The 16,308-nt window shown below is 38.2% G+C and overlaps 1 protein-coding gene across 1 annotated transcript in view; it reads left to right on the forward strand.

Moving 5' to 3' along the window:
- The window catches only part of STK26 (serine/threonine kinase 26), a 62,445-nt gene that overhangs the window by 37,229 nt on the left and 8,908 nt on the right, over positions 1–16,308 (forward strand). The window contains exons 3-4 of the mRNA XM_032620432.1: positions 4,622–4,852; positions 13,003–13,059. Coding sequence (XP_032476323.1) covers positions 4,622–4,852; positions 13,003–13,059 — 288 coding nt within the window. The remainder of the gene's footprint in view (positions 1–4,621; positions 4,853–13,002; positions 13,060–16,308) is intronic.

Raw genomic sequence — 16,308 nt, forward strand, 5'->3', positions numbered from 1 at the left:
CTTCTGATTGCATGATTTACATTCTTTTATCTTCCAGATCACTTAGGCATTCTTCTGTATCACCTAATCTTCTATTACCTCCCTCTAGTGTATTTTTCATTTCAGTTATTGTATTCTTCAGTTCTGACTGGTTTGTTTTTATACTTTCTAGTTACTTGCTAAAATTCTCACTGTGTTCATCTATTCTTTCCCCAAGTTCAGCTAGTATTCTTATTACTAAAGCTTTGAACTCTTTATCTGGTAAATTAATTATCTCTCTTTCATTAGGATTTTTTTCAGGTTTTTTTTCTTGTTCTTTCATTTGAAACATATTCTTCTGTCTTCTCATTTTGTTTAACTTTCTCTGTCTCTATGAAGTTAGGTGATAGAGTTACCTATCTGACGCTTCTGTGGGAGCATCCCTATACAGTCTACATGTGCCCAGTGGCTATGGTAGGAGAGCCAGATCTGACGTGAGCAAGAGTCACATCTTCCCTCAGGGTGTGCTGGCAGCTATCAGCTTGGTAGAAGGTGGTGCTGGAGATGGAAGGGCTAGAGCCAGAGCCAGGGCTTCTTCTATGCTCAGCGGCCATCACTGCCTCACTGGGGGCAGAGTTGGTGCCCAAGGTACTGGAGCAGAAGCCCTGAAGGTCAGGTCTGAGCTGGTTCCTTTCCCTCTAAGTGTGTGCACCACCCCCCTGGCAATGGCACCTCTGCCACAGTGGAGAGCAGCACTGGAGCAACAGGTACTAGAGGGGGCCTGCGGGACAGGCCAGGGTAAGTGCTGGGACAGTCCCAGCAAGTTAGTCCGAGCCCCAGGCAATTTTCAATCTGCTGCTTCCTCGTGTGCATGCTGGTAATGGCTGCCTTCCCCTTGTTCAGAGGCAGGGTTGGGTCCGAGGCAGCTCCATTCTCTCTAAGTGTGAACACTCTCCTTGGCAGCAGCAGCCTTTGTGGCAGTGGAGAGCTGCACCAGAGCAAGAGAGGCTGTAGTGGGCACCCGCTGCAGGCTGGGAAGCAGGCTGTGGCAGTTGTGGGAAACCAGCCAGAGCTCCAGGTAGTTTTCAGTCTATTTCCTCCGCCTTGTTCCCTGGGAGTAAGCAAGTGTGTGCATGCTCTTCATGAGTGGAGTGTCAGTTTCTTACAGCCCTCTGGTAAGTCCCACTGGTTTTCAAACCAGCTAAGGGGACTCGTCTTCCCAGAGTCAGGCCCAACATGTGGCTTGAACCCATCACTACCCACAGAGGATCCTTGAGGCTGTGATATCCCCTGCCTCTTGTGTGTCCCCTCCTTGGGCACTTGTCCCAACTAGATCGCTTTTCCTCCCTTCCTGCCCAACTCTGTGCAACTCTTTCTTTATAGCCTTGGTTGTAGAAGAGCCTTTATGTCAGGCTCCAGGTTTTCAGCAGGAGTTGCTTCATATGTAAGATATATTTTGATGTGTTTGTGGAAGGAGGTGAGCTCAGCATCCTCCTACTCTGCCATCTTGATCTCCCTCCCATCTGCCCCTGACTTTCCACAGGAGACAAGTAAGGTGATCATCCTACATTTTCCCCCTTTGGACTTCCTCAGAGTATTTCCATACTAAAAGGTTGTTGTTATCTTTGCTGTTTTAGTGGCAATGATACTGTCTAAGACTTAAATTTGTAACAATCTACCTATAGCTGAAGAGTCCAAATCCAAGCTAAGGAAGGACAGGTGATGAAGGTCAAGGAATAATGAGAATGTCCTGAGATGGATCTCTGAGGTTTTCATTTTCACAGATGCATTTTTGTGCAACGTGTATAAGTCATCTACCATTAGTTGTAAATCAATGTGACATTAATTTAGCCATTCATCCTTTTTGCTGCTGCAGAACTTAGAGCTCCTTCCTGGGCTATGGCTTTAAGAGGGCAATGCAAACACAGATATAGAAGTAAACTAATTTTGCAATAGAGATAGAAAGATTTAGAAATTTTAATATTCTTAAGAGACTATTTGATTTGTGTTGAGAGGGAGCTGACTTGATTTTCTTAGAGGCTCTAAAGAAGAGTGAATATGAATGATTGGGCAAGCCAGCATCTTTATAAAGGTGGTTTTTAAATTGCATTGCTTGGAGTGTTTACCATTTATTTACTTGACTTTTGCCCTTGCATGAAAAACCAAAAGGAAATATGTCTTACTTTGGTTTAAGAAGCTGGCGACGTGGTGAATGGGGAGTTAGAACTTAGGTATTATCTATCCCAGATTCAGGAAGTCAGGGAGATGAAGTTATACGAATGAAAACTTGTTTTCAAGGTTCCCTCCACTCTGAAAATTGGGGTTTTGCATGAGAAGTTTTAGTCCCAAAATAAAAGATTGGGAAGTGCAAATGTTGTGTAAATGAGAGATCTTTCTCTTTTTCCAACTTGGTATTCCTTGATTGAAAATCTTATATTTATTGATGAGTTAGGATTCACTTCAGAGCATGTTTAAAATTCAAAATGTGACTTGATTTTTAAATCTTTGATTTGCATACTTTCAGGAACCCATTTATTATAGAAATCAAGAACAGCTGTGTTCTCCCTAAGGTTGATTGTTTCAGTCAAATCCTTTTAAAACACGAATTAAGAAGATTAGGATTTAATCTTTGTTTCTTCCAACAACAACAAAAAATCTCATCATAGAGTTAATATACCTCCTAGTCCAGAATGTGTTATCAGAAAGTACATATTCAGTACTGTCTACTTTTTAATCAATGGTATATTTATAACTTTTAGATTATTTTGTAGTTACGTCAGAAAAACTGAAAGATTTGCTCTTTTTATTTTTCCAAATTCACTGAATTTAGGAAGTTATAGGGTGGTGAACCTATCACTGAGCTATTTGGTGAGTATTTTTGCTGCAAGGTACTAGAAAGACAAGAACCATCACCAAAAGTAGGAAGAGGTAACTTGTGGGTTAGCTATTATACAATGTCTTGGTAAGAAATTAAGCACCAAGTAAATCAATAACGATGGTACGCAAGTTTTGGAGAAGGTATTATAACAAAATGTTAGCATTAAAGAAACATTTGCAACCTACGAAGCCTAAACTATTTTTAAAAGCTCATATGGGCAGCTGAAGATGTATTTGTCCCATGTGAATACTAGAGGTGGGTGGGGATAAAACAAGTAGCTTGCCATATCAAAGAGACTATGGCATACATGGAAAGTGTCTTTTAGAAATAGGAAAAAATCCAGTCAAGGAGAATGGGGAAGCTTATACATTTAGCAGGTCATGTGCGAACTGTCATTTAGGCTGGTTGAAAAAAGAAAAATTGGCGAAATTCTTTAAAATCAGTCATAAGTTTTTAAGTTACTCAAAAGCAGGCAGTTTACTGGGTCTATTTGGTGATCATGGTGCAACAAACTTGACAGAAAAATAATAAACTTTAATGATCTATTTGTCTAATAAAAGAAGATATAAAGGAACATGCTATCTCAATAATTTGTCCCCTGAAATTGATGACCAGGTTCAACTGTAATAAATGAACAGATAATCTAGGTCCAATTAACAAATTAAATATAGACAGTTCATCAGAACTATATAGCATCCTTCTATATTTTGAAGGAACTCAAAGTAAGGTTTTAGGTCTGGACTAATAAAGCACTTAAGTATAAGTTAGATTGACATGTATACACTGCTATGTTTAAAATAAAACACCTTCCCATGAAAAAATAAAAATAAATAAAAAATAATAAATTAATAACATGCCATTTCTGTGAGGTTTGGAAATCTTTTTTTCTACTTGATCAGTAGTATATATTCAGCAATATGAGTTTAAGTAAGGTTAAAGGTTATCTTGTGGGAGTAAAATTTGAATTCAGAATTGTACACTGTTAGATAAAGGATATTTCTGAATCAGGAAAGGGCAGTGAATTTATAAATCTAAGTCATGCCTATACATCTGTTAACCTAAAACCTTATGCTTGATTCAGATTTTGTTGTAGCAAAATATTGATTTATTCTGGATTCCTACTGTGAGATGTGTTGTGAAAGTTCAACATATTACCATTTCCTTATGAGTACTTGCAATCATGATAAAAGCATAGAATCTTATTTCAGCCATTGATGAGAACATTACATACAGATAGGATCCCAAGTAAAGAAGAAAAAAAGGACTTGTAGATTTTTGGGTCTTTTGTGCTCTGTGTTGTTTATATGGTGGTTTAGAAGTATAGGTGCAGTGATGAGGATGTCCAAGTTGGAGAGAGAGGAGATTTAAAAGGTAACATTTTGCTGATGGAATGTAAGAATTTTAACAACTCACCTACCTATAGCTTAGATTAGGTATTCTCTCATTATCACTACCATTGCATTAATGTGCAAACTGTGTATATTCAGCTGCTTTATTCTAAAAAGAGTCTGGCCCTTTGGTGTGCACCAGAGACAACATTTGCTATAGGAGATTGTGATCCTTAGCAGGATCAGCTAAGCCCACTTAGTGTGGGTGATCCAATAGAATATGGACTAGTTGGCCATTTGGGATACAGTTGTTCTAACAAAGCACATGCGGAGAGTCAAGGGAGTTTGTATGCTTTTTTTTTTTTAATGTGGTATTGTCATGTGATTCATTTTCCTTCATTTAAAAACTTGATGCAAAATGTTTGTGCTCTTTCTTTCTCTCCCCACCCCCCCTTAGAATAATATAGCTGATCCAGAAGAACTGTTCACAAAATTAGAACGCATTGGAAAAGGCTCCTTTGGAGAAGTGTTCAAAGGTATTGATAACCGTACCCAGCAAGTGGTTGCTATTAAAATCATAGACCTTGAGGAAGCCGAAGATGAAATTGAAGACATTCAGCAAGAAATAACTGTTTTGAGTCAGTGTGACAGCTCATATGTAACAAAATACTATGGATCATATTTAAAGGTAATGTGTACGCTGGATTATTTAAGTCATAAGGTATTTTCATTATAAGTATTTCTCTTTTTTTAACTCTGTTTTTCGAAAGGCAATGTCTTAAATTAGGATTTGACAGCCTTTGGCTTCAGACAGAACTCAGCTCCATTTGTAGTGCCAAAATAGGCTGGTTTTAGATTTAGCAGCTGTATCCTGAATGCATCCCAGTACTCAGCTGCAACATTTTTCCACACCTGAACTTTTGGGTTGATAGAGGAACAGAAAGGCAGCTGAGCCTTGAGACATATCCTTTGCCTGGAAAGAGCTTTCTCCCTGGGCTTTTACACATTATTCTCAATGGTCCAGTCTGTCTCAACCTCAGAATTGATGGCATATGTAAGTATGTCACTATTCCATTGAGTTATGGTGGTTATTTACACATCTCTCTCTCCCTCTAGGTTGTAAGCTTCTTGACAGCGGGGAGTTTAGTTCAACCCGTCTTGGTTTTCACATCCCTTAGCACAGAGCATGGCACATCTTAAGTACATGATAAATATTTGTTGAAATGGAATTAGATAGATTAATATCTGTTCCCCCCCACCAAAAAAAAAGTTGGATTTTTAGTTTCTAGGATTATGGAATTAGCAGACACCTGAAGTTCCAGCAGATGGAGTTATTACTGCATCACAGAAAACTCTTTGGTGACTAAAACCTGAGTTCTTGGGTTCCATATTTATAGAGTCAGGATTTGTGTCTATTGAAATATAAAACAACACATAATTAGAAAAATCTAGCTTAGAGTTTAAATTATCTTAAAATTTAAAAAATGTATCCCCATATTGATATTTTTTAAAGGAGGGCAGTATTAGTTAGATCTTTGATTTTCAGAGCTTACGAGGGGGAAGGTTTTTTTGTTTGTCCATCTATCTCTAGGCCAAAAGGGTGTGTTTATAACCCATCAGGCTGTTGGCCTGCACAAAAATTGATGCTGTCTTTTTATGTTCTGCTGATCAAATATACCCTAGGATAAACTATCTATATTAGTTAATACTGATATAGAAATTCATCGATTTCCCTGGCTTTTTTTTTTTTTTTTTTTTTTTTTTGTGGTACGCGGGCCTCTCACTGTTGTGGCCTCTCCCGCCGTGGAGCACAGGCTCCGGACACACAGGCCCAGCGGCCATGGCTCACGGGCCCAGCCGCTCCGCGGCATGTGGGATCTTCCCGGACCGGGGCACAAACCCGCGTCCCCTGCATCGGCAGGCGGACTCTCAACCACTGCGCCACCAGGGAAGCCCTTCCCTGGCTTTTTACAGAGCCTAACCTTTTTTTTGGCTGCGCTGCACGACTTGCGGGATTGAACCCAGGCCCCCTGCAGGAGAAGCGCAGAGTCCTAACCACTGAACTGCCAGGGAATTCCCCACAGAGCCTAATTTATTCTAATAGTACGTGAATTAGGTGACTGTGGCATTAATGCATAGTCGAATGAATCATTAAATAGCCAAACAGTCACTATGTGTCACACACTGTACTAGGTTATGGAGATGTAAAAGTGAACAACTCCTGCCATTAAAGAGCTCACAGTCTCATATTGCACTAAAATAGTGTAGATTTTGTGATTGAATGTGTACAAGGTACAGATGAGGCATAAATAAGAAAATGGTCACCTCTACCCTTTTTTTCCATGATGGTATGAAGGAAAGGCTTCCAAGAGGAGGTGATACTGCTGGTAGCTCCTATACAATATACTTTTAAGTGTTAGCCATTACTCTATTTTACTGTATACCTAATTACTTGATTCTTTGTGGTTCACTTTGCTTTTATATTCTTTCCTAAAAAGCTTATTTAGTGGGTCAGATTCCTTTTTAGGAATCCTATGGGGGTGGTCATTCAATCTCAGTGGTTTTAAGTCTCCCTTCTAATTTCCATAGCAGGCGGGGTTGTAGGCAGCCCAGGGAATTTGTTGTTGGTGGTGGTGATGTGTGTGTGTGTTTTGCTTATTCTGGTTTACTCTTTCTGGATTGAATCCTTGTAATTCCAGACCCACTCTAGAGCAAATCTGAACACTTGCTATTTTTAGGCACCTGTATCAGATACGCTAGTTTTGGTGACTGACTTATATTAAAGAAGCCCTATTTAAAATGCGCTATTGTATATTACATTGAAAATGGGTACTGACATGGTATTGAGTTTTATTGTTTGCTTACAACCTTTCTTTATTCATATTCAGTACTCACATGGAAAATGAATTATAACTCTGTTTTTATTATTTATTCCTAAGATTTCACATTTAAAAAAATTTTCCTCATAGTGTACATGTACTGGTCACCCAAAAAATACTTAATCTTTTAATAAATCCAACTGATAGTTTGTTTTCTCCACATCTTGATTGTTGAATGTTCTCAGGCCAGTTAGTGATATAAAACTGTTATCCAAGATGTCTTCTTACAGAATTAAACTGCATTATTTTTGTCTCGTTTACCCATCATTAATTAAAATACATGATGAGAAAGCCTACTTTGAAGAACATGTTACTTCATGATAAAATTGTAGAAATTCACAGATGGCTGCTATTGATTACATTTGTATCTAGATTATCTGTACACACACATATTATCTCTATATGGATATACATATATATGCACAGAGAAAAAGAAATACGATTTTATAACTCTTTAATACCATTTAAATTACTTTCTTAAATTGACCACTTGTTTATTTTCCATTTATATTAAATCATAGTGTAACTTCACAGGCTTAAATTTTTTTAAACTAAAATCACATCAGATATAACAGGGTTCTGTTTAGTTCAGTCAGTAAAATCAAGGCTACATCCTCTAAGTACCATCGGAGAACTGCATCATCAATCGACTTATGTTCTTGTTGTGGCCCATCCTTCCGTTTCAGATGACATGGGAGATTTTGTGAGTCAAGTTAATTGAGTAAAGTAGGATACAGGTTCTTCTCAGGTTGTCCTAACACAGGACATAACCAAGACCCTCACTGTTAGCTGGAGGAAAATTTATTGCACTTGAGAGAAAATTATATGCTCTCTGCAACTGTATGTAGTTGTAGCACTTTCCTTGAGACATGCAGAAATGTACTAGGTATTCATTTTGACTGAGCTCACTGTATAACTTCGTTTATAAAAACAAGAGTAAAAACCAGACAGACACATCAGTATGACCACAATATTTTCCTTTAATTTTACTTCACTGCAGATTTTCTTGACAGACAAAGTTAGTCTTTATGACGAGTGCTAAAATAAGCAAACCCTTCCCTTCTGATCTCATAACATTGGAAGAATCTTTTATAATCTTTAAATATTTTTCTAGTTCGATGTAAATCTTAAAATGAAGCTCACTCAGGCATTGAATAGAACTTGAATCATGCCTTTATTTGCTGCTGAAAATTGCTTTTAGATTTCTGTTTATGTTAAGGAAATATGCCCCCCTCCACATACCACAACGACTGATATTTATTTTTAAAAAAAGAATTGAATGATTGAAGTAAAATATTCCAGAATAGAGTCTGTACAGTTTTGTTTCCTTCTCATTATTTTTCCCGAGACTTTTGTGTGTGCTTATTTCCAATGTATGGCGAATGTTTCTGGAATATTTCTGGAATATTCTTTAATTTTTAAACATCATAGTTTTCTTATAAAACTTGAAGGAAATTGGAGAGGGAACTATTTCCTCCTTGTACAGTGGTTTTTTCTCTCAAAATAAGAATAGCTTTAAACTTCCTATAATACACCTCTAAGAAGCCCCATATTAGATTCAATTCAGCAGATATTTATTTTTCGGTCACCTACTCTGTGCACTCCTCTCATTCTGCATATTTGCCCTGGTCGGTCTCATCTACTTTATTCTGACAATTTCTAAATTCATGTCTCTGGTTTCAGCCTCTCTCCTTAGCCCCAGATAGGTATATCTAACTTGTCTCATATCTCCCACTTATCTGTGGGTAGGTACATCAAGTGCAATAACCCAAAACGTGGGGAATAGCATTTAAAGTGGGTCTTGAGTATGATTTTGATAGGGTTTGGGATGTGAGGGTGGGGTATAGACAAGGCATTCTAGACTGGAAGAAAACGATTCCAAGGTGGTAAAGTATCTGGCAAGATGATCTCTACTATTCCTTGCAGTGATATAAGATTTCACATTCTGTTTCTTTTCTTATTGTGGTATAATATATATCATGAAAGTTACCATTTTAACCATTTAAAATGTACAGTTCTGTGGCATTTCATGCACTCATGTGATTTTGCAACCATCACTAGCATTCATCTCCAGAACTTTTTCATCTTCCTCAACTGAAACTCTGTACCCATTAAACTATATAACTCCCCATTCTCTCCTCACCGTAGTCCTTGGTAACCACCATTCTACTTTCTGTCTGTATGAGTTTCCCTACCGTAGACTCTTCATATAAGTGGAATCATACAACATTTGCCCTTTGGTGACTGGCTTATTTTACTTACACATGCTGGTTTATGTGGTCAGTGTTATGATTGGCTATCTGCTTCATAGACCAACCTACTTAATTCAACATGTACTTGATCTATGTTCAATAATTATCTCATAAATATATATAATGGGTATTTTAAATGTTTTTTTAAACATTTTTTCTATGAGCAAATGAATTCCAAGTTCCACAGTAGCATTTCTCCCCCCTATAGCCAAGTGTCTGCTTTAGTGGCAAATTCAAAGGCCCCATGGGGTGATGGAGTTGATACTCCAGACACCAGTGATTTGTTAAAACTAGGCTCCAACTTCTCCCCAGTAAACAGTATAACTCTGAAGTACTTAACTCTTTTTTAAAATTTTTATTGGAGTATAGTTGATTTATAATGTTATGTTAGTTTCAGGTGTACAGCAAAATGAATCAGTTATACATATACATATATCCACTCTTCTTAAGATTCTTTTCCCATATAGGCCATTACAGAGTATTGAGTAGAGTTTCCTGTGCTATACAGTAGGTCCTTATTAGTAATCTATTTTATATGTAGTAGTGTGTGTATGTCAATCCCAATCTCCCAATTTATCCCTCTTCCCCCCTTCCCCCCGGTAACCATAACTTTGTTTTCTACATCTGTAACTATTTCTTGAAGTACTTACTCTTTAGGCGTTCTGAATTTTGGAACGAGAGCCATTTCTTAACCCCTAACTGACCACCCATGTTGATGCAGGGCTTTATTTATTTATTTATTTTTGGCTGTGTTGGGTCTTTGTTACTGCGTGTGGGCTTTCTCTAGTTGCGGCGAGCGAGGGCTACTCTTCGTTGTGGTGTGTGGGCTTCTTATTGCGGTGGCTTCTCTTGTTGCGGAGCACGGGCTCTAGGCGCATAGGCTTCAGTAGTTGTGGCGCGTGGGCTTAGTTGCCCCGAGGCATGTGGGATCTTCCCAGACCAGGGCTCAAACCCGTGTCCCCTGCATTGGCAGGTGGATTATTAACCCCTGCACCACCAGGGGAGTCCCTGCTGCAGGACTTTAAACTTAACTCCTCCAACCCATTGTTAAAACATTTGGATCATTTTATAATTGGAGAAGTGACATTTTTCCTTCAGGGACTTCCTATACTTAAATGTGCCAGATATATGGTTATGGTTTAGAGGTTTAGAGTCATTTGGCTCTTTTGGATTTGTAAACCAGTATGTAGATATCAACTTAGTCTTTTAAATTATTTAAGAACAAACCAAACATACATATTTGCATTCTCCAACACAAACATCTTTTACCAGAAATCAAAGATAGAAATTGTAGTCCCCCAAAAGAATACAAACACAGGGTCTAGGTTTTTTGGTTGGGTTTGGTTTGTGATTGGTGTTTTCATTAAGACCTGCTGTGGACAAGGAACAAGTAAGAGCCTGTGTGGGTTAAGCTTCCTTGAGTAGGGAGGAGCCCCACTGGCTCGCCATTCCTGCCTGTGCCCACTCGGGCCTCGCTTCCATTCCCCTGCCTGCCTCGCAGTCTTCTGAATGTTTGGACCTATGACCATCCTCCAGCGAGGTTTGTCTGCAGAAGTGACAATCAGAAGGAAGCAGCCAGAAAAGCTATGAGGCAGCTCTGGTTCCCTGCCTGTTTCAGAAGAGTCCTAGTTCCACTGAATAGCTCGCTTGCAAAGAGGAAGCCTTCTTTTCAGATCGGGAATTTGCTTAGTCATAAGTTTACTGACTTTTTAAGCTTTCTATGAATACATTTTGGTAGGTTTCTGTTTGAATCGGTACCAAAAAAAAGACACACATTGTTTTTAACTTGGAAAACAGGCGCTTTCATTCATGCAGAACTGCAAAACAGATAAACATGTTTTATAAGATCTTTTTATTTTTCTTTGAATGTCAGGTGAATGGGAAGCATTCTGAGTTCATGAGGTAGAATGTAGTACTTAGGAAAAAAACGTGGCAAAAGATAAACTTCTCAGGCTGTACGGCATTGTGAGAAACACTTTTTTCTTCTGTAGAAAAAAATAGGAAGACTCATCAGGTTCACAGTTCTCATATTCTGAGTCCTAATTTCTATACATGGAAACAAGTTACATGAACCACTCCTGGAACTCTTCTCCTCTCCCACTGTTATGGGGATTTATTTCCTCTCCTGCCTACTGTATACACCACTCTTTCTCTTCTCAGTTCAAGCTGGCCTGCTGTGACAGGAGAGAGTTGATGTCAAGATGGGTGGGGGACATTGTTCCTTTCTTTCTCTTATACATTCTACATAATGTCAGCATCTTAATTTAACTGAGCCTTCCCTCCCCGGACCCTTACCCTACACCACAACCCATTCCCCCCCCACTACAGTGTCCCCTAAACACTCATCATCATGTTATTGGAGTCCATTCTCTGCCATAATAAAGCCCCAGTCTCATGGAGACACTTGGAAATTTTGAATGGAACTCCTGAGTACTTCCCAGGGATTTTGGAGTTTGAGGACTACTGGCAACAGCTTGAGAATCTTCATTCCACAGCTGGGACTGTAAAGGTGAGAGATGTGTTCCTGGCATCCCAAATCGAAGCACGACACTGAATATATTTTCCCCTAGAAACATTGTTATGGTATAAATGGTAGTGTCTCTGGTATTCTTTCTGCTATACTATGGATACCTTTGTGTTAAATTGTCTTTTTGGAGGACACTGCTCCAGGAACCTAGGCATTATTTTTATGGGAAAATGCTTGCTTTCCAAATTCCAAACATCTTACTTAAAAATGGACTTTTGGAACACAATCCATTCACAACTTGGCTATTGGCCAGTTTAGCAAAACCAACCATTCTGCTTTCAGTCAATTCTGTGGTCCTACAGTAATTCAGAGAATACCACTCATGAAATGGTATGGAGAGAGAGATGTCTTCCGTATTTCAAAATATAGCTGAAAGAAAAATGATTTAATGATTTATTCCAAATTTTATCTGATGTAGCTGAATGGTGTGTGTATGTGTGTGTGTGTGTGTATGTACACACCTGTTTTGTAATTCAAACAGACGTGTTCCCCCTATGAGCTCCATTTCCTCTTGTACAACTTACAGTGAAGTTAATTCTACATGAATTAATCATAATGCTTTTTAAGCTACACACTCCCTTTCTCTTATCCATTTACCTCTGGGGAGAGAGGGGTCAATGTTCTTTCTAGGTTCCATATGTGTACGAAAAATCCCCGTTAATCCTGGTTGGTAAAAGTTGTAAAGTACATAAAACAAAAGCCAAAAACTAAAATAAGGCACAGTACCCAGTGTCCTCAAACTCTAACATCACATGGGAAGTACCCAGAAGCCCCATTCAAAATTTCTACAAGTCTCTATTTACCTCCTCATTCTTTTTTTTTTTTTCCTCCTCATTCTTTAGTGTAACTATCTTTTCCTTTCAGTATCATTATTCAAAATAATTTAAAGCGATGGCTTTTTCTGGGTTTTATAAAAGTTGCTAACAGTTAAACAATAAGGAACAATAATGTGTTATTTATTTAGCTATATCATATGGTAAATCGGTTTAAGGGAGGGCCAAGACTCAGAACTTGACTTTCATTTGTAATAGTCTATGGAAAAATATATTCTGAGTTCCAAACAACTAATTTTAAACCTGTATTTTAGAACCAGTACATTAGTATGTCAGATTTAACATTTATGCTAGTATGTTACTTAGCTCAGGTTTATAATTATTAAACTATTTCATGGCTTTTACAGGGTTCAAAATTATGGATAATAATGGAATACCTGGGTGGCGGTTCAGCACTGGATCTTGTAAGTATTTTTAAATAATTACACACATATATCCATACTTGTACTTTTTTCTTTTAATTGGAGTAAGCAATGGTTTTTGGACAAGCTAAGCAGTTGTTTAGTTAATATGTTCACTCTGTCTTCAGGACTACTACTCTTATATAGGTTCAGCTATATTGCAGGGTTCTGCACATTGCTGGCATTCTTAAAGTATATAAGAAATGCAAACAGCTTAATAAAATAAAATTCCCCCCAAATTAGGAATGAGTGTGTGACAGTTGCCGTCAGTTTAGAGTTTTACTTTACATGCTTATCCCTGAGAAGACTCAGTGTTCTTAGATTTTTAAAAAAGATATCATTCAGATAACTGTCTCTAAAATTGGCTCTTGGGTTCTGACCAAGAAGGCCTACAGACCCAGCTCTCTGCAGAGTTCTCTCTGCCCCTCTATAGGTCATTTGGAAATGTGATGGCATCTTTGTCACAATGACTTGGAAGTGCCACAGCCATTTTAGTGGGCAGGGACCAGGCTGCTACAATCCTGCAGTATGCGGGAGAAGTTCTAACCAATGAAGATATGTTCGTGCATGAAATGTTTTTGAGAAACACTGGTTGTTTTCCCCAAGTGGTGTGATTCTGTCAGTGTTGTTCCCCGCCTTTTAAATCTTTATTAATATGACATTGTATTTAAAATGCAATATGAATGACTAGAGACAAGTTTGTGTAGTAGAATAACCACTGGGCTGGCCTGTGGGAGTTTGAGGTTCTAGCGCTGGCTCTATTTATAACTAAATCTGTGACTGTGAACCAGACACATAAATTCCTTGGACTTGGATGTCCTATAAAACAAAGAATTTGCACTAAGCTCCTCTTCCATGTTTAATATAATATGACTTTTATATAATATGCTTCTGCCTTTGAAATTATAGAGTCTGCTGTTTCTAAAAGTAATTTTAATTCTTATTTTTTAAAGTGGAGATGAGTTTTTCTGACTAAAAGTAATCAAATATTTTTTAAAGGCTTTCATCCTGACTGCCAATGACTCCAAAGTTTCAGATAATCCTGTGAACAGAAATGACCATAAGCGATTTTCTTCCCTTTAAACGGAACCATACTTAAACCATTCTAAAGAAATGGTAATTAAACTTGATGGAGAGCCTCATCTTCTAGGAATTCATCGCAGTTTAATCAGTTGCTGAGTTAGGTCATCCTTCCTTGTGTCTAATGTAATTCTTATATCCTAAAGCTAGAGTTCATTTTTTTCTTTCTCTCTCCTCTCTAGTGAGAGAACATAATTGGTGTTTCTTTGGATAATAATCCTTCATGCCTATGGAGTCTGGTCTCATTCTCCTCTTGCCGTTAAATGATCTCAGCTCTATTTCTCTTGTCACATGGTTTGATTACACAATAATTTTTTCATTAGCTCCACAAGAAGCCTCACAATTGCTCCACGAGCCTCCTTCCACTTCTTAAATATTAAGAACCCTTTCCAAATTTATCACAGTTAACTGCCCCCAAAAGTGCTTACCATGTCACTTCCCTGTTTTGTAGGCATTGGCAAAGCTAGTGCACTGCTTTCATCGGATTTCTGATAGCAATGTGAAGCACTGGACACTGGCCCAGCCCTAACTAATACAATCTGTATCCCCAGTAGTAGTTTGGTCAGTTTTATGAAATCTCTGAATGAAATGATTGTGAGATCATAATCTCATTCTGCCATTCTGATCTCCACCTAAATACAACAAATACCTATTAGCATAAATTCAATGAACTTAAAATGTTCTTAAAATCAAGAGACCTAGATCCTAGTCCTGGTTCTGCCATTGACTAGCTGGCTAATACTGGGCAAGCCATTTAACCTGTGCCTCAAATGTTCAATGAAGAAATTAGATGAGTAATCTCTCTAACTCTGTTTTTCTAGCCCTAACGCTTAATGATACTGTGATTTAATTATAAACCTCATTTGACTGGACTTTGTAGGCAGAGCAAGTGATGAGAAAATGTGCTACTTCTTCTTCATATATAGTCCTGTACAAATGAATGCTATCATTTGGGGGAATCTAAGAAAGGATCAGGCTTAGAGGAGGGCACTGCTACCAGGGACAAGAGAAATCAGGAGGGATGCTGGGTAGAGTGTTCATCCCTTAAACTGGTGACTGACTAATGGAACATGATTATGACCAGTATTGATGTCAACATTATATAGTGTATACCTCAAGATTCCCTCCCATTCTAACAAAAATAATTAGTTGTATGTGAACAGACTTTGAGCATACTGTACATTATTTTATTGAATTGATTATACCTTACTTCTTTCCAAATAGAATTGCAGTGACTTACAATAAAAACACATATAATAAGGTTAAGAGAATAAAACATGAGCACCAAGGGGAAAAGTTGGAAACAATATGCTAACTGTAAGAGAAAGCATAACAAAACATGGTGCATTAGGGACTGGCTGGAAGTCAAAAGAGTATGAGGAACACCCCCAAGCCCACAAGTAGATAGTCTCTGAAAGGGAAAATGTCCCTCTCTTGAATATCCTCAGTTGACAACAGAGGCAAATCACATAAGGCCAGTACACTGCCCTGGGGGCAGAAGTGTTAGCTATTAGAGACATGATATGGTCTTCAGTCTTTGGAGAGAAGCTCAGTTGTGCGCTCCAGGGACAGTGGACCAAGATCTTGCGTCATCTCTCCCAAGGTTGCATTGGAAATTTTTTAAAAAGCAATCTGTGTTCCATCTACTTTACCTTCCTTCTCTTTCCAACTCCCTTATTTCTCCTTTTCTGATCATTATCATCATGGCTAAGGAAACATTTTCACCACAAGGTTTGGGACAGTTTTCTGTCTGATAGTGAACAAGAAAAACGCAGCTCTACCACCACCCCATTCCCATTTCCCTGCCACCCAGGCGCCCCTACCATCCCCCTCCGGTACCCAGTTAAGTGAGATTTTACTTTTACTGAATTTTAAACTGGACCTAAGTATACCAGATAAGCAACCACTTTTCTGTTTGTTTTTACTTAAATATATTTTTAAAATTCTGTATTATCCAGGGCACTTTTAGAAATCCTTCAGAATGATAGCTAGTATCTTTTATATGGACCTTGCCCAATTTCCTAAGTGACTGAGGGTATACCTCCTCTGGCCCTGTCAACATTTTATAATCAGTGATACTAAGTACTAATCTTAAGTAGTATGACATTTATCTTTAACTTATTTGGTAGTACCTCAGAATTTCATTGCCAGCAATCAGTAAAATAGTATGCC

Source organism: Phocoena sinus, chromosome X (assembly GCF_008692025.1).
Source record: "Phocoena sinus isolate mPhoSin1 chromosome X, mPhoSin1.pri, whole genome shotgun sequence".
Classification (NCBI taxonomy): Eukaryota; Metazoa; Chordata; class Mammalia; order Artiodactyla; family Phocoenidae; genus Phocoena; species Phocoena sinus.